Genomic DNA, 20,410 nt, shown 5'->3' on the forward strand with positions numbered 1-20,410 from the left:
ACAGTGGGCCTGGGGTGGCTGTAAGGTCCCTGGTCTGAGGAGAGCAGAGAGTGGGGTCATGTCCCAGGGTGGAGAACTCCCGAAGCTGAGGAGGCTGAAGGGATTGGGGTACTTGTGAGGCCCCAGGGATGGGGACACTGGGGTACATGGGCAGGTGCCAGGGCTGGACACAATGTAGAGACAGATACGTGTGGTCCCAGGAGTGCAGGTGAGGCTGGGCAGGGGTAATGCAGGGGACAAGCAGGGGTCCCTGCTCACCTGCAGGCCCTGGTAACACTTGAGGCTGTGGTGGCAGTGGGCACCCAGGGGTCTGCTGCCCACCGTCCTCCAGATGGGTGTCATGCGGGGCAGCCGGGGGGGCACTTGCCCCTTGTCCCCACCCAGGACTCCTGCAGCACCCAGGGGCCAAGGCTGCCATGGTGCTGTTAGCTCTAGCAGTCAGTGCTGCTGCTGGGCACTGCTCCTCCAGGTGACAGCCCTGCACAACTATTTGAATGGCCACAGGTGGCAGGATGGCCCCATGTCACCCTTCCATGACCCAGAGGCGCCCCAGGGCACCAAGCCGGGAGCCCTGCACCCTCTGCACGGCTCTGCCCTGACAGCCCTGGTGCTGGTACTGGCACGATGCCGCGGTCAGCCAAGGACAGTGGCTCTTGCAGGTCCTCCATCCCTTTGGCAGCACAAGCCCCACTATCAGTGTGGAGGAAATCACACTGCTGGTGCAGCCCCTCAGCACCTTCGGGTGCCCAAAGGTGTCCAGCCCAATGGGCACGAGAGCCCACCAGCACAGTGCATGCAAGGACACAGGGCTGGGACAAAACCCAGTGCTCATCTGCTTCTGGTCACCCAGCAGGTTTGAGCGATGCTCACAGCAGGCCCGGTTACAGGTCTGAGCCACGGGCAGCACCAGGCGCTGGCATCTAGTGATGTCCAGGGCTGGGAGGAGTATGCCCAGCTCCTGTGCCTTTCCTCATGGCTTGCCTGGATGAACCCACCGCACACATTTAATGACTGACAAGGGAAAATCTTCCCTCTGGGGTCAGGTCCAGGAGCATCCAACAAAGCAGAAGTGGTTTCCCTCCGCAGGCCTCCTGGCAGGATGTGTGCCCAGAGGCAGGAGACGATCACAGGGCTCTGAAGCTTCTCAGTCTGTCAAGATGGGAAAGAAACTCTGGAGCTGGCGGGTAGGGCAGGAGGCTGACCATCACCCTTCCCCACAGCAAAGACCCACAGGTTGAAGAAGTGCTGAAACATCCCCACAGAGCTTGGGACAGAAATAACAGATGGTGCTAGAGGCCAAGAGCCACAAGACAAGGATGCTGAGCCAGTAGTGCCATCAAGCACTGGGGACAAGGATTACTGCTGCTACCCATGCCTCACTGCTCAAAGAAGGGGAGCTTTGCAAACATGGGGTGTTGTGCCCTGGAACAGGCAGGTTTGCCTGCAGACACCTTCCCCAAATAACCCTGGCAGCCAAACGCCTTGGCCATGGTGTCAGACAGCCCAGAGGGATGCAGCACTTTGGTCCCCCAGGACCTGCCCCATATAGGGGTACAAGAGGATCTTTTGTGCCCAGCCACACCACTGCAGCTGCCTGCAGCCAGATCTGGTCCTCCCTGACCCAGGGCAGGCCTATGGTCCAGAGCAACCCCTTCTGCTTGAACCAGCTGGGCTTTAACTCTTGCACACAACAGGGATAAGCACCCACCCTCTGCAGCACAAGCACAAGGGTGGCTGCACAGCAACACAGTCTGCACCAGCTAGCCAGGGGGGGAACCCGCTGCACCCCAGAGACAGAGCAAGAGCAGGCCAAGATGGTCTTTAGCAAAATCCATCAGTTTATTTCTTTACACAGTCAGCAATAAATAGAGGAAAGCCAGGTGGCTGGAGTGCTGGAAGTGCGACCAACCCCTCCAGGAACAGGCACGAGCTGGGCGGCCAAGCCCCATGAAACAAGAGTGCAAGAAGGCAGAGAGACACCGCAACTGGGGGCACAACCCCTGGGATAGCGTGAGACTTGAGCCCTGCTAGAGGGCAAGCTAAAGAGGTGAAGGACAGGATCAGGGTGGCAGAGGAAGCAGCAGGCAGAGCCTGCACAGGCAGCTGCCCGACCCCAGCACTGGGAACAGAGCTCTCACAGAGCACAGCCACTGGGCAGGAGATGGGTCCCCCTCCCCACCAAGCCCAATTCCCAGCCCAGTGAGATGCAGCTGCAGCTGGGACTAGACAGGATTGGGTGCACATGAGGTGGGAAGGAATCCCACAGGCAAGACTGCATCAGATACTGATAACACCAGCTTGGTGCCAAGCACAGGAACATCTGGGCTGCTCACCCTCCCTGCCCTGGGTCCACCAGAAGATCCCCAGCCACGTCTTAGGAGCTTCATGCTCCAGTTCAGGGACACAGCTCTCCCCCGGGAGCATCAAGCCAAGCCCTCCCGCCCCCCAGAAGCGGGCAGCAGCCTTGGGGCTGCAGGAAGGACAGATGCCACAGGGCAACCACCCTATCACAGGTGCCTGCCTTTAAAACACTACAATTCACATAAAACTGCCATGGTAAAACCTTCCTGCAGAAGAGTTGCCACGCAGGGAAGGGAGACAAATCACCCCAGGCAGAGCAAGACAATCCCTGGAGTCCAGTGTGGCAGGGTCAGGCAGAGCCTGGGGCAATGTGCCCGGGCAGCATTACCGGCAGGTGCAGGACTCTGCTATCATGTTCTCATACTCCTTGTAGAGGATGCTGCCATCACGCTCGATCATGAGAACGCTGATGGGGCTGTAGCGGTAGGGGACGCAGGAAGGCCAAGGCACATTGGCATCCACCAGCTGATGGACAAAGCTTTGCACCACAGCATGGTTGGGCGCGTGGTAGTCGTGGCGGAGCAGGCGGGGACAGGCACCCTTGCAGTAGCGCGGGTTGTAGCGATGGGGAGCAATGATCCAGTGGTCCCAGCCCAGCTGGGCGAAGCTGACGGGGAAGGGGCGCAGAGAGCAGTCACTCTTCTCCCCTTCCTGCTCCTGCAAGTAGCCTGGCAGGTCGTGGGCCAGTATCCCCGTGTCACGCCGGTGCCGATGGGGCTCTGTCGCCAGAGATGCCAGTCCAGCCTGGGTGTCGTTGAGGTAAAGGAGGAGGAAGGGGTGGCTGGGGACTACGGGGGCATCGTGGCCACTGGCCCGGCCGGCACGTACACAGACGTGCCGCAGTGCCAGGCTCCCTGCGCTGCCGTTCCCTGGCACCAGGTACGGGGTGACATCCGCTTCGGCCCAGCCGCGGCGGGGGCGGGCGACAGGGCTGAGCAGCGCCCCGGGTCCGTTGCTAGTGTCTGAGAGCTCCAGGGCACAGAGGAGGCGACCACGGGCCAGCGGCAGGCTCGGCAGGTACACTACGATGGCTCGGAGGAGGTGCTCGGCCTCAGGCTGGTCCCCCAGGCGGTAGGTGAGGGGCTGTACGTACCAGCGACCTGGGGGGAAGCAGCAGTCAGCGGCCCCGCTCCCGTGGGGCACAGCAGGCACTGGCCCGGCACAGCCCCCCCCCAGGCAGAAGGGCTGCACCCAGCAGGGAGCTGCTGCCGCGGGGCTGTACGGAGACCTCAGCAGCCAGCAGCTGTGTGCCACAGCCCCCCTGCCGGGTGAAGGGCAGAGAGCGCCTCGGGCAAGTCCCACCCTTTGCACCGACACCGCTGCCCAGCAGGGGAAGGGGAGAAGCATGCGGCGCTGGCAGTGCCTTGCCCATCTCACCCCTAGGACCCCCTGCCAAGGGGGACCCCACAGTGGATGTGCCAGCCCTGCCTGGAGCACTGTGAACAGGGGGAAGGAGGCAGGCAGCGATACCCCAGGGCTCAAACCCACTTCACCACCTCTGCTAAGCTCCCACCCTGCCCTTGGTGCCTGCCTGCCCCTTACCTGCCCAGGGCTGGCCCCCATGGGGACTGGTCCGGACCAGGCGGATGGTGTTGGTACCCAAGCTGCGGCGGGGTCGTCCCTCGCTGTCAGCAGCGCGCCGGTACAGGCTCAGCATGTAGTGCAGGGGTTGCCCACCCGCTAGCCCTGCTTGCCAGCCCCGGCTGCCCGGTGCCCGCGCTTGCAGGGCCTGCAGGAGGGGCAGAGCAGGGACGGCAGGCGGGGCGCTGGGGGACAGGGGGGACCAGCTTGCAGCCCGGGAAAGGGGCACAGCGAGAAGGAGGAGGAGGCTGGTGAAGTGATGGAGCAAAGCCATGATAGGTGTAGGGGGAGGTGGGTGAGCAGGACAAGGTGAGGCTGGTCAGCAACAGGATTAGGGGGAGCCTGCAGTTACGCTTCTCCCATGTAGGGAGGCAGAGCTGGTTGCTGGCACCAGAAAAAGGACCCCAGGGTGCTACCAGCTGCTTCTGTTGTTCAGAAACAGAAGGGGGAGGGGGAGACGGGGGACAACACAAGGATGCAAAAACGGGTGCAAATTCCAGACTAAAACCCCGACCAGGGCAAAACCAACCCGGCAAGCGCCTGGCCTTGGGGCGGTAAAGGTGCTGGGGCAGGGAGTGGGGTGGGGAAGACCAGTTTGCTCAGCCCACCTGCTTCTGGCCAGCCTCCTCCTGCAGGGTGAGAGCTCCTGCCCCAGGGGTCCATTTTAAAGGCACGGTCCCAATCAAGGTTTAAAGGGCCAGGAGCATCCAAATCCCCAGGGGAGTGGGGCTGGAGTCTGGTGGGACGATCTGCTAAGGTGAGAGCCCCCTGACCCATGCCGACTCTGGCAGCGGGCTCAGCACCTTTGTGCCCGTTGCTGCAAGCTGGGAGACACTGCCCAGAGCAGGCACAGAGCCTCGGTACCTGTGCCTAGGCAGGCCCCATGGCACAGCCAGGCTGCCCAGTGCCTCACTTTCCCCAGTTGAGAGATGGGCATCAAGCCCACAGCACACATAGGTGGGCAGAGTTACCAGCAGCGATGAGTGCAGCCAGTGGTACCCACACTGTGGGCATCACCGCGCAGCTGTGCTGGGCTTGTCTGTCCCAGCTCTTGCTGGTACAGTATTTGAAGCATTACCCATACGGGAGACGTGTCCACCCCAGCTCTGGTGCTGCAGTGGCCTGGTGGTGCTTGCCTGAGGCAGGCTCTGGGGTCACAACGTGGTGCCCCCTGCAGAGCGGCGGGCATGGTGCCCTGCTCCTTAGGACACTGCGGCTCTACTGCTAGGATGGAGGGAGCCGGGCAGGGTGGACACATTGTTTGGGAACCACTGGTGCAGGCAAAGGGACATGGGGGGAGTGGGAAAAGGGATGTTGGTGTTTTCCCCCCTTTCTGGTACCAGGCAGGCACAGGCAAGGGCTGGCATGACTGTGGGGTGCTGGGATGGGGAGAGGGCAGAAGTGCTTAATGGGGTGTGAGGCCACGTGAGAAGCCAGGGCACAGTGCCTGCAAAGCCTCACGCTTGGCTGGGCAGCACTGGTTACTCATCAGGGAAAGGGCAGGGGGGCAGCGGAGCCTGAGGATGGGAAAATCCAGGCATGGCAGGAAGCGGCCATGAGTGAGGGGCATGGCAAGGGGGAGCGGAAAGGCTAAGTGGGAGGCATGGGCAGTGCAGGAGGGTCAGTCCAGACAGTGCAAGGCGGGCCATATATCCTTGCTGACTGGGCTCCAGTACCACAAACAGCCTGGGGACTGCCCTGACCCCCTGCCCTGGGACCCTGTGGCACAAGGACGGGACACATGAACTGGGCTACCTGCAGCTGGGCTGGCCAGGGTGCAGTCAGGGTTCAAGGCTGGCACTGGTGGACTAGGGCTGACAAGAAAAACTCGAGGGACCCTTCCCATGCTGGAGCCAGGCAGCCTGAGAGGAGGTGGCCAGCCTGGCACCACAAGCCCACCCCCCTGGGCGCCCAGCCAGCCCCCAGGCAGCCCGGGCCACGGGCGCTGCTGGCAGCACAGAGCTTTCCGGGCCGGCTGCTCTGTCTGGGAAGGAGATGAGTAAGAGCCGTGGCCCCAGGCGGGAAGGGGAGGAGCGGGACGCCTGGGCTCCCCGGGGAACTGCTGCTGATTCACTCCCACAGCCCCAGATGCCGCTTGCCGCCTCCTTCCCCTGCCTCAGTTTCCCCTCCTGGACCAGGGCCTGGTGGTGGAAAGGCAGAGGTGCAGCATGGCCACACTGTCACACACAGCCCCCGGAACCTGGGGGGTGCAGCATGGCCACACTGTCACACACAGCCCCCGGAGCCTGGGGGGTGCAGCATGGCCACACTGTCACACACAGCCCCCGGAGCCTGGGGGGTGCAGCATGGCCACACTGTCACACACAGCCCCCGGAGCCTGGGGGGTGCAGCATGGCCACACTGTCACACACAGCCCCCGGAGCCTGGGGGGTGGTGGTGTGGGGTGGGTGGGTGTGGTTGGTGTGGGGTGGGGGGTGGTGTGGGTGGGGTGGTGGTGTCAGCCCGGAGCCTGGGGGGTGCAGCATGGCCACACTGTCACACACAGCCCCCGGAGCCTGGGGGGTGCAGCATGGCCACACTGTCACACACAGCCCCCGGAGCCTGGAGGGGCAGACAGGAGCTGGCAGCGTGAGCTTGCCTGCAGCAGCAGGGCTCTGGGTGCCAACAAGGGTGCCAGTGCCAGCAGGGAGCAGCCAGGTGCTGTATCACCCGACCACCACCCGAGCAGGCACCCCTCATCCCTAAACGTTTGGCCACACCACACCACCATGCTTGGCTGAGCTGTGCCAAGGCAAGCCATGCTGTGCCCAACTGAGTTGTGCTGAGCTGGCCCCAACGGTGCTGGTCCCTGCTGGCACCATATTGTGCTGCTCCAGACCAGCTCATGCTGTGCTGAACCGTGCCAGGCCAAGCTAATCCAGGCCAGACCATGCTGTGGTGACCTGAAATGTGCCAGCCCTGCTTGTCCGTGTCAACCCAAGCTGAACTGCACTGAGTGAAGCCTGAGCAGGCCAAGTAGAGCCAAAGCAGGCCAGGACACTGGTTGTGCCATGCTCTACCGAACTGAGCTATGCCAGCCTATGCCATGCTGAGCCGAGCCATGACAGAATGTGCCAGCTGATCTGAGCTGAGCTGCACTGAACCATGCCAGGCTGATCCATGCTGGGCCAGCCAACCCATGCTGTCCCTTTTGCCATCCCATGCTAAGATGAGCCAAATTGTGCCAGGCTGTGCCGTGCCACGTTGCACTGCACTGAACCGTGCCATGCTCGGCTGCGCTGAACTGAGTCAAAACCTGATGGCCAGGCTGTGCCAAGCTGAGCCAAGCAGCTCAGTACAGGTGCCCGAACAGAGCTGTTCTGTGCCAAGCCAAGCTGAGCAGCACCGTGCTGTGTTGTGCCAGTGTGTGCTGAAGCCATGCCATGAGTTGAGCTGTGCTGTGCTGAGCTGTGCCGTGGCTGGGCTGAACTGAGCTGCGTTGAGCCGCGCCGAGGCCAGCCAAATAGAGCTGTACCTAGCGGTGCTGTACCGTGCTTCACCGAGCCGTGCCGTCCCCCCGCGCCCCATTGGCGGCAGCGGGGCAGCCCCGGTGCCGGGCCGGCTCCGCCCCGCCCCGCAGCTCGGCTCCGCGCCGCTCATCCCGGGCGGGCGGGGGTGTTATTTCCTCTGCCGTGCGGTGCCGGGCCGGGATGGGGCAGTAGGGGCCATGGAGCGGGCCGAGGGGCGGCCCGGCGCCCCCCAGTACGTGCATGTGCAGCTGCAGGGGGGCGCGCCCTGGGGCTTCACGCTGCGCGGCGGGCTGGAGCACGGCGAGCCCCTCATCGTGTCCAAGGTACGCGGGGGCTCAGCGGCATTCCCCGGCCAGCGGCCTCTGACCCGTGGCGGGGCGCGGGGGCGAGGGGAGAGACGATACCGGGTGCGAGGCAGCGCTGGGGCACGGGGAGCCCCGGCCGGGGGTGTCGCGTGTCCCGTGTCTGCGGGGCCGGGCCGTGGTGATCACCCACACCCACGTCCCACCCGCAAGCCGTGGGAGAGAGCGGGAGCGGGGCCGCGGGGGTCGAGGGGGCGGAGGGACAGCCCAGGCCCGGCGGCAGGAAGAAATTCCTCCGGCACATCCGTTGGGCTGACGGCGGCTCCCGCGGCCCCCCCCGTCCCGCTCCCGTCCCGCAGAGTTCAGCCGGGGCGGGGCGGGGCGAGCCCCCCCGCTTGTGCCCGTCCCTTTTGGGCACCCGCGAAACGCTTGGGCAGGGCCGTGCCAGGACGAGGGGTGCTGGCATCGGGGTGCGGCGCCGAGCGGGCGGCGCAGGGCCCGGCCGTCCGGGTCCCTTCTGCAGTCAGGAGCGCGGAGAGCGAGGGTGGGGCCCCACGGCCGCGACGTCCTGGCCACGGAGGGGGTCAGTGACTGCCGTGGCCTCGCCGGGACATCGCCCTCCCTGCAGACCCGCTAGGAGCCCGGCAGCACCCGGTACCCCACCAAGCCCCTGCAACCGAGTGATTTAGCTGCCCGCCCGCCGGTGCCACCGTCCAGCCGGGGCCAGGGTGCTGGCGGGGCCGGGCTGTTCCGCGGCCCCGGGGCTGCCTGCCCGCCTGCCCCGAGCCGGGCTGGCTGCCCCCTGGGGCTCTCCACACCCTGCGCCGGGACGCGAGCAGCGTGGTCTGGCTGGGGAAGCTGGAAAAGTGGCTCCGGTCCCTGCCCTGCGCCCGGGGTGGCACTGCCGGTGGGCGGGAGCTGGGGCCCTGCGGGGGCCCGGCGGGGGAGGGCCGCCGCCGCCCCCCGACCGGCTGCCGCGTCTCGGGGCAGTGGGTCCCGTTGGGTGTCCTGGCTGCTGGAGGAGGGAATGGGACGGGGATGCGCCCACAGCCGCTGAGAGCTGGCCCGGGGGGGGGGGGGGGTGCCGCCCCCCGCGCTCCCCGGCCGGACCGCCGCGCCGCGTGTGCTCTGCAGACAAAGGGGGCTTGTTTCAGCGCTCTGTGCTTCCAGGGGAGGATCCCCCGGGGAGCCCGCTCTGCCGCCGAGCCCCGTGCGAGGAGGGGGCAGCCCCCGCCAGCGGCGCGGGGAGCCGGGGCCTCGCGCCGGAAGGGGGAAGGGGCTCCCGGTGTTCCCCGGGACCGTTCGGGCTCTGAGCCCGCGTCCCGCAGGATCCCTTCCTGTGGCAGATTCCCACGGCAGCGCTGGTGTCGGCTGCGGGCCCTACGCGGGGCGCTCAGCAACACCCCCCCCCCCCAGCACAGGCTTCCCTAGCCAGGCACACTGGGAGCATGGATACAGGTCTGAGGGGGAGGCAGGATGGGTGCAGTGCAAAAGCTGCCGTGGCTGTGACTCCTTGTAAAACAAGTCCCTTCAGGGGCAGGCAGATAGTCCTGAGCCAGCTGGTGCCCACCATTAGGGCCCAGAGTGAACACGGGGGGGTTGGTGACAGGGAAGTGCTCAGGTCTGGCCCGGCTGCCTGTGCTGAGTTCACTGGTGGCAAAGGCAGAACAAGGGTCTGTTTCTGTCAGATTAAGCTCCTGGTGAGCGATGCCAGGGCTGAACTGTGTTTGTCCTGGCACATGCAGTGATCCAGACACGGGTGCAGCCCGGGCAGTGTCCTGCACTTGGGGGGACACCCTTCACAGCTGACTCAGCCCCGTGGCTGGGGCAGGAGGGATGGGGTTGGCATGTGAGCGGGCAGGGGACAGGGACTGCGATGAAGGTGCAGCCTGCTCTGCCCCCTGCTCTGCCAGTTGGTGGGCAGCAGCATGGCAGGAGTTAAACCCAGGTGCTCCAGCAAGTTCATGATGGGACCAGGAGCCCTTGCAGGCATCTGGGGCCTGTCCTAGGAAGGCAGCCCCAAGGCTGACTTCTGGGTGGAAGAGCAGCCTGCACAGCAGGCACGTTGGGCTCTGCCCAGCCTGGGCATGGCATTGCAGTCCCCAGGTGCCTGAAAACATGGGAGAACTGTGGGGTACTGGGCACAGCCTTGCCACGTAGAGCCATGGGGCAGTGCCAGGATGAGCCCCTTCCTGGTTCCCCTGGTGCCCTGTTGCCCACGGACAGCAGGATACCCCCTGAGCCCTGCCCTGTGCAAGGGCTGGGACAGAGTGCCTGAGGGCACATGCATGATGGGGGCCTGCTGGGGAGCTGTGGGTGCCCCCAGGCATTGAGGCCTGGCTGACTCCCAGGCTGGGCTGCAGAGATGGTGCTGCAGGCACTGTCAGCAGAGCTTGTTTCTCTCCTGTTTCTTGGGATGGCAGGGCAGGGTGAGGAGCCTGTGGGCAGGGTGGGCGCAGGAGTCTGCACGTGCCTGCATGTGGCCAGGCCAGCTCCTCTCATCACGCTGCGGGGGGCTGTAGCATCTGTCCAGGTCAAGCTCCACATCCATGCTAGGCCCCTGGGGGGCAAAGGGCACCTTAGGTACCCTCTGCCACTGCCATCATGCAGCCTAGCAGCTGGGATTCCTTGCCAGCCTTCTGGTTTGAGGGGCTGGGCATGGCAATGCCCGGCCATCGGGAGTGGCAGCGTGAGCAGCAATCAGTGCCAGCACTTGGTACTCTGCCTGACCTGGGGGGCACTGCTCATCCCAGGGCTGCCTGCACTGCACCTACCTGCTGGGGCAGAGGGGATGTGCTGGGGGTCCTCCGTGCTGGCAGCACCATGGCCCTGTGTCTCCCAAGCTGTGGCAATACAGGGTACTTGGCTGTGGGTGCTAGGATGGAGTAAGTGCATGCCAGAGCCGGGCACAGTTGGTGCTTCCCCTGTCGCTGGCTCCCTTGGATGTATGCGGTGTGCTGGCATCCTTTGGGCATTGAATTAATTGCGGGTGCTGGGGCAGGGCTGACACAGGACTGGGAGCAGCAGCGGGGGGCTGGCATCCACATCGTACAAAGGGCCCTTGTGCTGCCCGTGCCTGCGGGGGAATCTGCTGGTACGGGACATTTTTCTTCTCCCCCTTTTCCAGTGCCTTTTCCTTGCTCAGAAACTCATGTGACTGGGGCAGGGGGGGGAGCCCAGTGCTGCAGATCCCTCTGCAGTGCCTGGGGCACAGGCACCCCCTCTCTGAAGCCCCTTTCTCACCTGGCACCCAGCAGCAGCAACAGCAGCGTGCTCCCCAGCTTGTTCTGGGGGTTCTGCCCTCCCTGACTCCCCTCTCTGTTGCCCAGGTAGAGGAAGGGGGCAAGGCTGCCCTGTCCCACAGGCTGCAGCCGGGTGATGAACTGGTGAACATCAGCGGGACGCCGCTCTACGGGTCTCGCCAGGAGGCTCTGATCCTCATCAAGGGCTCTTACCGCACCCTGAAGATGATCGTCCGCAGGTTGGCGGCGCTGCGGGTGGGGGGGACGGGAGGGCGGCAAAGCTGGGGGGGGCATCCCCTGTCTGGGGAACCGATGGGAGCCCGGCGGCGCCCTGCGCTGAGCTGGGGCGTGGGGCAGCCCCATCGTGGCTGCAAGCACCCCGTGGTGGGGTTGGGGTTGGGGTTCCCCAGGCCCGGGTGCTGCCCGCAGAGCAGAGGCAATGCAGTAGGCTTGCCAGCCGCTGCCTGGGCGGTATCCTCGAGCTTGGCCGCTCCTCTCCCTTCCTGCCTGCCGCCTGCCTGCTGTCTGCCTGGGAAAGGAAGGGGAGGCAGGGCCAAGGCCCTGTAGGGGGGGGGGGCCCCCCCCTCGCTCCCCCTGCAACCCACATCCACTCCCTGGCTGCATCCCGACCAGGCTCCAGATCCAGCAGCACCCAGGGGCTGGGGCAGTAGCGGGGCTCAGCATCATCCATGGTGAGTCTGGGGGCTCTAGGAAGGAGGGACCCTTGTGCTGACCCCACAGCTCGTCACTGCCACCCTCTCCGCACATCCGGCAGATGCTGGAACAGCACCGGGTGCTTGGGAGGGTACAGGCGGTGGTATCTGCCTGCACATCTGAGCAGTGGCAGCGGACATTGCTGTCTGCAGGTACTGGGGTACTGGAGACCCCCATGACTGCCTGGCACAGGGACTGGGAGGGGCCTGGCACAGGATCCCTTCCCGGGGACGGGATGTGGCTGGCGCTTGCTGCAGATGCTGAGGGACAGAGGAATGAGGAGGGAAGGTCAGGCTCGCAGTGGGGTTGCAGATGTGGCCTCAGGGGCCCATGGATATGTCGGGGACCCTCACTCTGCAAGGGCATTGCCCGTGGGCTGCACTGGGGCCACGTCCTCAGTGCCCCATTGGTGCTGGCAGCGGGGATGCTGCAGTCAGGGGAGCCCCAGCAGCCATAGGGAAGCCGCGGGATCCCCCTGCCCAATGCTGGGGGCTTACAGGGCTGGACCCTCCTCACCGCCATCTCCCCTTGAGCAGGCGCTGGCCTGGGGGGACAGGAAGCCCCGTAGGAAGTGACTTCAGCCCCGGTTCCTCGGCCCGGCTTCCTCCCCATTCTTGTCCTCTCCTGCTGTTGCTCTTGGCAGGAGGAGCGTGCCCGTCCTCCGGCCCCACTCCTGGCACGTGGCCAAGCTCACCGAGAGCCGCCCCAATGCCCCTGCCATGCACTGCCCTGCAGATGCCTTCAGCCTCTCCTGGCCCTCGGGCTGTGATGTCAGGTGAGGCTCCGAAGCCACCCATGGGGTTCCCACGCAAGGGAGGGGGTGGACAGGGCACTGCTTGGGCTGTGGTGGGGGTGTGGGACGTGAGCTCGCTTGCTCATTCCACACCACTGTCAGGCATCCGTCCCCTGCGTCCTGCCACGGCGCTGCCCTTTCCCTGCATGTTTACTCCTCCGTTCCCGGCAGGAAGGGGCGGTGGCTCTGCTGGGGCTGGCCAGGAGCTGAGTCCTGGTGCCCCACACCCCTGCCAGAGTAGACAGGTCCCAAGTGGCCAGAGCCATGTATGCCATGTCCCTATGCCCACTTCCCCTGCCCGAGCCAAGGCAGCCCTAGCACTGCCCCGAGCCCGGAGTGGAGGGCAAGTTGAGGCTGTGCTGGCCTGTGCCCCCCCATCCTGAGGGAAGAGGGGATGTGGTGGTGGGATGTTGTCTCCCCGGGATCTCATACCCATCAGAGGGGCTAGTGGGGTGCTGGGAGGGGGGCAGCAGGCACCCCTAACTCCGGCATGGGGCCGGGCAGCAGTGAGCTGTCCCTGCAGTGGAACCCGCTGTCCCGGCACTGCAGCACCGACCGGAGCAGCTCCATCGGGAGCATGGACAGCCTGGACCAGCCTGGCCAGGCCTACTATGAAGGGGACCCCTCACCCGTTGACCAGGGCATGTACCACAGCAAGAGGGACTCGGCCTACAGCTCCTTTTCCGCCAGCTCCATCGCATCGGACTGTGCCCTCTCGCTCCGCCCCGAGGAGGCCACCTCTGTTGACTGCAGCCTCCAAGCCCCCTGCAAGGCCCCCGACGGGCGCTACCTGACCACGGGCTCTGAGCCGCCCAGCAGCCGGCACCCAGAGGCCTTGCGGGTGCCTGTACCCCCTCAGCCCCCCGTGAGGAGGGACAGCCTGCGGGCAGCCCCGGCTGCTGGAGGTGACCGGCGCCGTGCTGCGGTGGCAGCAGACATGCTGCACGTCAAAGGCCGGTGGATCTCCGACACCTTCCTCTGCCAGCGGGATGGGGAGGCAGAGGCGGCAGGCAGTAGGACACCGGTGCCGTACCCCACGAAAGACCGTCTCTCTGCTGACCAGTATTACATGCTGAGCTCCCACCCAGACCGGTGTGCAACTGAGCTGCTTGTGGGGGAGAGTGTGGAGCCTGGGGATCGGCTGTACCCGGATGGCAGCACGCACCGAGTGCCAGATATTGTGGCAGCAGGTGACAACCCTCTGCTTTCCCCGCTCAAAGGCCACATCCTGCACCGGCACAGTGCTCCCGAGCAGCTCCTGGCCTCCCAGCTCCACTCCCTTCAGGTGGGCACTGGCAGCGGGCGAGCCTCACCGGCCTCTGATGGGCACCGCTGGACCCTCTCCCCGCTGCACCCCGAGGGCAGCCGGCCAGGAGCTACCCAGGACCCACAGTTCTGCCCAGAGTCCTGCTGCCGCCTCCCTGCGTGCCGCTGCTGCCCGGAGCTGCAGCGAGCCTGCGGGCAGGACGGGCCGGGAGCCAGCCCCGTGCGCAGCACGGAGGGGCCGGGGGAAGAGGAGAGCCGGGCTGGGGGCCGGCGGGCCGGGGGCCTTCCCCGCCGCTCCTCTCAGCTGCGCCGCCGCAGCGACCGCTTCGCCACCAGCCTGCGCAACGAGATCCAGCGGCGCAAGGCCCAGCTGCAGAAGGGTCGCGGTGCCGGCGCCCCCCCGCCCGGTGAGGAGCCGGTGGAGGAGGCGGAGGAGCCCCCCGAGGGCAGCGTGCCGGCGGAGGGACCCCGCGCCCCGCCGGAGCGACTCAGCCCCGCGCCGAGCGAGGGCGGCAGCAGCCCGGGCCGCTCGGGGGACCGGGGCATCTCCAGCCCTGACCCGCTCCCGGTCCCCAAAGGGCTCTCGTCTCCCGAGCGGCCGGTGCCGACTGGCCGGGGCCTCTGGCGCTGGTCCCCAGAGCGAAAGCTGCCGCTGAGGCGTTCGCCAAGCGCCGGCGAGCTGGAGGGCTACGGGCAGGGCCCGGCAGCCCCCGGCTCCCCGGCACGGGGCGGGGATGAGGCTGTCCTCCTGCCCTTCGCCGACCGCCGCCGGTTCTTCGAGGAGAGCAGCCGGCCGGCGCCGCCCCGGCACGGCAAATCTGCGGCGGGTGAGCCCGGTGCCTTCCAGCCCGCGGGGCTCGAGCGCAGCGACCCTCGCCGCCTCCCCGTGGACCAGCCCTACAGCGCTCCCTCGCCCGGCCGCCCTGGCTCTGCCTCTGCCGGCCCCTACGCCGAGTGCTGCCGGGAGCAGCCTCCCTGCTACAAGGCGCTGGGGAGGCCGGGGGAGCTGGAGTACGTGCGAGGCTTCTCCTACCCCTACGGGGTCCCGCTGCACCCTGAGCCCTGCCGCTACTGCGGCGGGGACCCGTGTCCCCGGCCGCTGCCCCGTGGCCACGCCTGCCGCTGCCACCCGCAGCCCTGGGCACGCTGCCCCGACTGCTGCTGCCCGGCGCTGCGCCCCGGACGGGAGGAGAGTGATGCCTGGCCCCCCCGGAGAGCCTTTGCCCCGGTGAGTGAGACCCTGGGGCTGTGCCACGAGCAGGGCTGGCACCACCCTGCACCTCTGCAGCATGACCCTGGGTTGGGATGGGGGCTGCTGCGCCCCCGGGGTCCCTGCAGACCCCCTGTGTGCCTGCCGTGCCTGGGTGGGGATGGACCAGGTGGTGCTGGGGAGGGGGATGCTGACCTCACTTTCAAGCTCCCTCTACTCCTGTGTGTCAGAGGACTCTTCATCAGGGACTGCAGGGATAGGACAAGGGGTGATGGGTTCAAACTGAAACCGGGGAAGTTCAGGTTAGACAAAAGGCAGAAGTTCTTGATTGTGAGCGTGGGGAAGCACTGGTTCTGATTGCCCAAAGAGGTGGTGAATGCTTCATCCCTGGCAGTGTTCAAGCCCAGGTCAGAAGTACCTTGAAAGATGTGGTCTAGGGTGAGGTGTCCCTGCCCGTGGCAAGGGGCTGGAACTGGATGATCTTGAGGTCTTTTGTGACTCAAACTGCTCTATGGTTCTGTTTCTCCCACACAGGAATTTCCTCTGGATGAGTGGGAGCCACCAGCAATCACCAGGAAAGCCAGTCAGTCCATCAGGTGAGCACACGCTGCGTGCTGCTCTGACGGGATGTGCATGCCACTTGGTGACGATCTCTGCCAGTGAGGTGTGGGAGCTGCTGGGGTTTTGGTCAGTGCTGTACAAGGTCCTTCCCTGAACACCCCAGCCATAGCTGTGCTGTACCCTGCAGAGCTGGGACACGTGCTGCCTTGGGCAAGCAGGTCCAGGGGCTGTGAGGAGGTGCCTGAGGCAGGGAAAGGGGTCCGTGCTCAGGGGTCTGGAGGTGTTTCTGGGGGGGCTATGCCCAGCATGGGGTCATGGGAGAGCCTGGGCTTTTCCTGCCAGCTGGTGGCTGGTAGCCGAGGCAGGGCATGTGCTTCGGGGGGGGGGTGGGGGGGTGGTGTGACTGACTTGGGAGATCGGTGCCCCATTCTCTCCCCAGTGAGCTCTCCCACTACCAACTGGGCTTCCCAAGGCTTGGCCCCTTCCACCCCTGCTTCGAGAGCAGCACTGAGCCAGAGTGGCTGCCCTGCTACCGGGCCACTTCTACACATGATCTGTCGTGGGATGGTGACCGCCTGACCCGATCCCCTGAGAGCCCTCCAGAGCCCCTGCACCGCCCGCTGCGAGGCAGAGCCTTCTCCGAGAGCCACCTCAACCTGGAGCCTGCCAGCCCCCGCAGCCGCAGCCAGAGGGACCTGCTCCAGGCCAAGCTGGACCCTGCTGCCATGCCCAAAAAGAAGGGTCCCCCGCCTCCCCGTCCACCACCCCCCAACTGGGAGAAGTACAGGCAGCGCCGGACATCCCAGCGCCTGCCGGATGGTTCTGGGCACAGCTCTGCCTTCACCGCTGCCCCAGTGCTGCCCCGCAGCATCACTGAGGCTGCACGAGAGCGTTCGCAGAGCCTCACCGGGGAGCAGGGGGGCCGATCCCGGGCTCTCGCTGCCCGTCCCCCTGCCCTGCCAGGTGCCTGGCCCCGGCCTGAGCCTCCCGGATCGCTCCAGAGAATTCCTGGGCCTGATGCTGAGATTTGCAGGCAAGTGGCACCGTGGCGCAGCAGTGGGAGCGGGGCTGCAGGTTCAGCCTGGGCACGGGGGGTGCTTCTGGGGCCATGGGGCCGTTTGAACCCTGTGTCAAACCATCCTAATCCACCCCTTGGGCCAGGTTGTGGGATTTTCTTGGGGTACGGGGTGTTCCTGACCTCTTTTCCTGGAGTGGGAGCAGTCCTGCCTGTCCCCTTGGCCCATGGGTGGGCAGGGGAGCTGATGTGGGTGCTCCCGTGTGGGATGTTGGCAGGGCGGCAGGGGCCGGGGAGGAGCGGCTGAAGGCAAAGCACCCCTGGGAGATGGAGGAGCAGCCCCAGAGGCTCGGCCGGAATCAGGAGCTGGACTGGGTCAGCCCCCGCAGGGTGGGTGAGCGCTCCCTGCCCCTGCATGGTGACTCCAGCCCTACCGCCCCCAAGGCTCCTAAGTCCAGCCCTGGAGTGGCAGAGGGGGTGGGCTGCCAGGGGAACCAGCCCCAGCCCCGCCGTGTGGACTCGGAGGAGTTGCTGTGGGATGTGGCAGGCAGGGACCGCTCTCTGGCTGGCATCCTGGCCCCCTCGGCCCCTCCTGGCACAGCCACCAAGGTGGTGGGTGATGTGCTGGTGACGGGGCAGCGGCAGGCCTGGCAGGAGTGTTTCCAGCAGGACTGGCACATGGAGACCCTGGCGCAGGACAGGTAGGGATGGCGCGGCATTGTGCTGAGGATGGGCTGCACCCCACCGTCCCCAGCGCTGAGCCCCTGTCCCCACAGGCAGGGCTTCGAGCCCATCTCACCACCCCCTGTGAGCGCCGCCAGCTCCGCCTGCTACCCAGCGTATTACAGTGCAGGAGGGGGTAAAGCCGAGCCACTTGGCAAGGTGAAGGAGCTGCCAGAGGTGGTGGAGGGGAGCTCTGAGGAGGAGGAGGAGGCAGACCATGAGCTGGTGGAAAAGAAGGTAAAGCGGGTGCTGCTGGGAACGATGTCCTCAGGGTTTTCCACTGCTGTTGCCAGATACTTGCAGGGACCGGGGCATCATTGGTTGCTTGTTGGAGCCGTGGGCATTGCTGGATGCTTGTGGGTATTTGGGCCATTGCTGCATGCTCACAGGGGCTGGGATGTTGATGGGTGTTTGCGAGGACCTGTGGTGGCGTTGGGTGCTTGTGGGGCCTGGGAGTGTCAGGAGATGCTCATGGGAACCAGGGGCATCACCAGATGCTTGCGGTCTGTGGGGCCCAGTGTGGATGGCACCCTTGCACCCATGTGCCAGTCCCCCAGTCTCAACGGGGGTGTCCTCCATCACCCCTGACTCCTTCCTTCCCTCCCTCCGGCAGCTGCAGCTGATTGAGAGCCTGAGTCGCAAGCTGGCGGTGCTGCAGGAGGCGCAACGGGGGCTGCAGGAGGACATCAGCGCCAATGGGGCACTGGGCGAGGACGTGGCTGCGCGCTTGCAGGCCCTCTGCACCCCGGGGGAGTTTGACAAGTACCGCCTCTTTGTGGGTGACCTGGACAAGGTGGTCAACCTCCTGCTGTCCCTCTCCGGGCGCCTGGCCCGGGTGGAGAGTGCCCTGGGCAGCCTGGGGCCGCATGCCTCTGCTGAGGACAAGGTGGGCACAGGGCAGGGGGGTGACTGTGGGGCACGAGGCCAAGGGACCCCACCAACAGTACCTGTTTGCCCACAGGTGGCCTTGCGGGAGAAGCAGCAGCTGCTGGTGGCACAGCTGGAGGATGCCAAGGAGCTGAAGGAGCACGTGGGGCGGCGGGAGGAGGTGGTGGGTGCCATGGTGGCACGGTACTTGCCCGCCGAGCACCTCCAGGACTACCAGCACTTTGTCAAGATGAAGTCGGCCCTCATTGCTGAGCAGCGGGAGCTGGAGGAGAAGATCAAGCTGGGTCAGGAGCAGCTCCGGTGCTTGCGTGAGAGCCTCAAGCAGGGCCCCAAGGACTGCTAGCCCCCTGTCCAGCCTCCCCCCCAGGCACTGGTCCCAGCTTGCTGCCAAAGTGGATCTGGCCTTGCAGGGGCTCTCCCTGCACCCGTCCATCTGTCCAGCCCCTGTCTGTTATTTATTTATCCAGTTTACAAAGCAGGGGAGCTGGTGCCAGCTCAGGCACTGGCGGGGGGGGGTGTGTGCCACTGAGCTGCTCTGGGTTCTGTGGCCACCCAGCAACCTGTGTCCCAGCAGGACCAAATGGACAGATCCTTCTGCTCCCCCGTCTACCGTGTGTTCACAGGGCTCCCTCCACCTTGTCCTGGACACCAGTGCTTGTCCCGTGGCTGATGCTGCACCACGTGCCTTAAACATCCCCACAGGGTGCCCCGAGCATAGCCATGCAGTGCCTGGAAGGGTTAAACCATCCTCACTCTTCCTCCATCATGTCTGTTTGTCCAGCTCTGTCCATCTGTCCGGTGGGAGCTGGAGGAATTTTGGCCCCCCCAGCATCCTTCTTCCTCTCCATTGTGTCCAAAACAATGGCCTTGGCCAGCAGGTCCTTAACCCGATCCCCACCGGCCTGAGGCACTGCAGGTGGCCAAGGCTGGTGCTGGTGGGTGTGGTGCACACCTCACCCCGGGGACACCGTGGTGGGTGCCCCTGGAATGGTGTCCTGCCAGGGGATGGGATGCCAGGTGCTGCAGGTATCCGCTGCGACCAGTGCTGTGGGCGCAGTGACTACCCGGCATCACCCAGCCCTTGCCTCCAGCCTCTGCCCTGCACCAGCAGGAATTAATAGAGGAAAAAACACACTGATGACGAAGGGGGGGGCCTGTCCCCCTGCTCTGGGCTGCAGCAAGTGCAGGGAGCGCTTGGACCTCACCCTGAGTCACCCCCTGTCCTGTGCTGCAGCAAGTGCAGGGAGCGCTTGGACCTCACCCTGAGTCACCCCCTGCCCTGCTACTGCCTGAATGTCCCCATGGGATTGGAAGATGCCTTGATGCTAATTTTGCACAGGGGTTTCATGCAACCAGCAGCAGCTTGGGGTGGGGGAGGGGGAAGGAAGCATTTAGGAGATGCAGGGTGGCCCTCAACCCCTTTCGGGGTGGCCACAACTGGGCAGCCCAGCCCCAGGGTGCAGGCAGTGCCCGTGTGTGTCTGCTCTGTGCTGCAGCAGCCCTCCACATCACCCCCACCCGTCGAACACTGCGCTCTGCACGTAGGTGGGGGGTCCCCATCGCAGCGCCCCTCACCCCTTTGCCTGCCCAGGGATAATGCTAGGACCAAAGCACACGCTCTGGGGCTGTGCTGCCCTCGGGGGGCGCGGGGGCTCTCCGCAGGTCACTGCACCGGGGTGGTACCGCTGTCGGGTCCCTGCCGCCTTCCGTCGTGCCTCGGAGTAAAGGCGCAGCCGCAGCTGCACAAGTGCCGCGTGTCCCGCCTGGTTTGTGGCTGTGTCTCCAGTCAGTGGCACCCCAGCTGCCGGTGCCGCCGGGCAGGGTGAGCCGAGCCCCATCGAGCACTGGGGACCCGGACATCCCCGTGGCACCGCAGGTGCCGGGGCAGGCGGGTCCTGTGCACCCGGTGGGTGCTAGCAGGGTGTCGGGGTACGGCTCAGTGCTGGGGCCCCCAGCGGCACGGAGAGGGCTCACGGCGCTCGAGTGAGAGCCCTCCCAGCGCTGGAGCTTCGGAGGTGGCCCGAGGAGGGGCGGAGGGGGCTGGGGGAGGGACAGGGGCCAGCGGTGCAGGGTCAGAGCTGGCCGCTGGGTGGCAGCAGCGCGCGAGCGCGCCGGCACACACGTGGGAGCGCAGGTGCGTGTGGGCGCGCGCGGGCGCGCGGGCGTCGGAGTGCGCGGGAACAGGTGTTGGCGCGGGAGCCCGCGCCCGGGGTGACCGCACGTGCATGTGCCCAGGCAGGCCAGGGCCTTCGGGGAGCGTCTGGTCCCAACCCCACCTCCCACT

The 20,410-nt window shown here is 65.9% G+C and overlaps 3 protein-coding genes across 7 annotated transcripts in view; 1 reads left to right on the top strand and 2 right to left on the bottom strand.

Moving 5' to 3' along the window:
* The window catches only part of HDAC8 (histone deacetylase 8), a 60,420-nt gene that overhangs the window by 38,507 nt on the left and 1,503 nt on the right, over window positions 1-20,410 (bottom strand). The gene's annotated exons all lie outside the window — the stretch shown is intronic.
* Window positions 2,140-4,383, bottom strand: BMP15 (bone morphogenetic protein 15). The gene is made up of 2 exons (XM_061368925.1): window positions 3,904-4,383; window positions 2,140-3,461 (listed from the first exon to the last, which is right to left on the bottom strand). The coding sequence occupies exons 1-2, from the start codon at window positions 4,214-4,216 to the stop codon at window positions 2,686-2,688; spliced, it is 1,089 nt and encodes a 362-aa protein (XP_061224909.1). The 5' UTR covers window positions 4,217-4,383; the 3' UTR covers window positions 2,140-2,685.
* On the top strand, window positions 7,510-18,659 carry SHROOM4 (shroom family member 4). 5 transcript variants are annotated; one of them, XM_061368933.1, is made up of 10 exons: window positions 7,512-7,735; window positions 11,044-11,195; window positions 12,314-12,445; window positions 12,971-14,957; window positions 15,474-15,535; window positions 15,940-16,533; window positions 16,794-17,216; window positions 17,292-17,475; window positions 17,852-18,124; window positions 18,200-18,659. In XM_061368933.1, the coding sequence occupies exons 1-10, from the start codon at window positions 7,610-7,612 to the stop codon at window positions 18,467-18,469; spliced, it is 4,203 nt and encodes a 1,400-aa protein (XP_061224917.1). In that variant the 5' UTR covers window positions 7,512-7,609; the 3' UTR covers window positions 18,470-18,659. The 5 variants fall into 5 exon arrangements, with proteins under 5 accessions (XP_061224921.1, XP_061224917.1, XP_061224918.1 ...); XM_061368934.1 differs by having other exon boundaries at window positions 13,013-14,957; XM_061368935.1 differs by lacking the exons at window positions 7,512-7,735; window positions 11,044-11,195 and adding an exon at window positions 11,217-11,648.

The sequence above is a fragment of the Neopsephotus bourkii genome, unplaced genomic scaffold (genome assembly GCF_033783945.1).
Source record: "Neopsephotus bourkii isolate Nb327-2 ecotype Australia unplaced genomic scaffold, CSIRO-AGI_Nbou_v1 NB_1468, whole genome shotgun sequence".
Classification (NCBI taxonomy): Eukaryota; Metazoa; Chordata; class Aves; order Psittaciformes; family Psittacidae; genus Neopsephotus; species Neopsephotus bourkii.

Bases quoted from the DNA above. Each gene is read 5' to 3' on its own strand.
- BMP15 (XM_061368925.1), bottom strand. From the start codon at position 4,216: ATGGCTTTGCTCCATCACTTCACCAGCCTCCTCCTCCTTCTCGCTGTG. The intron at 3,462-3,903 runs GTAAGGGGCAGG...GCTTCCCCCCAG, and splicing joins TGGGGGCCAGCCCTGGGCAG to GTCGCTGGTACGTACAGCCC.
- SHROOM4 (XM_061368933.1), top strand. From the start codon at position 7,610: ATGGAGCGGGCCGAGGGGCGGCCCGGCGCCCCCCAGTACGTGCATGTG. The intron at 16,534-16,793 runs GCAAGTGGCACC...GGATGTTGGCAG, and splicing joins CCTGATGCTGAGATTTGCAG to GGCGGCAGGGGCCGGGGAGG. The intron at 18,125-18,199 runs GTGGGCACAGGG...GTTTGCCCACAG, and splicing joins ATGCCTCTGCTGAGGACAAG to GTGGCCTTGCGGGAGAAGCA.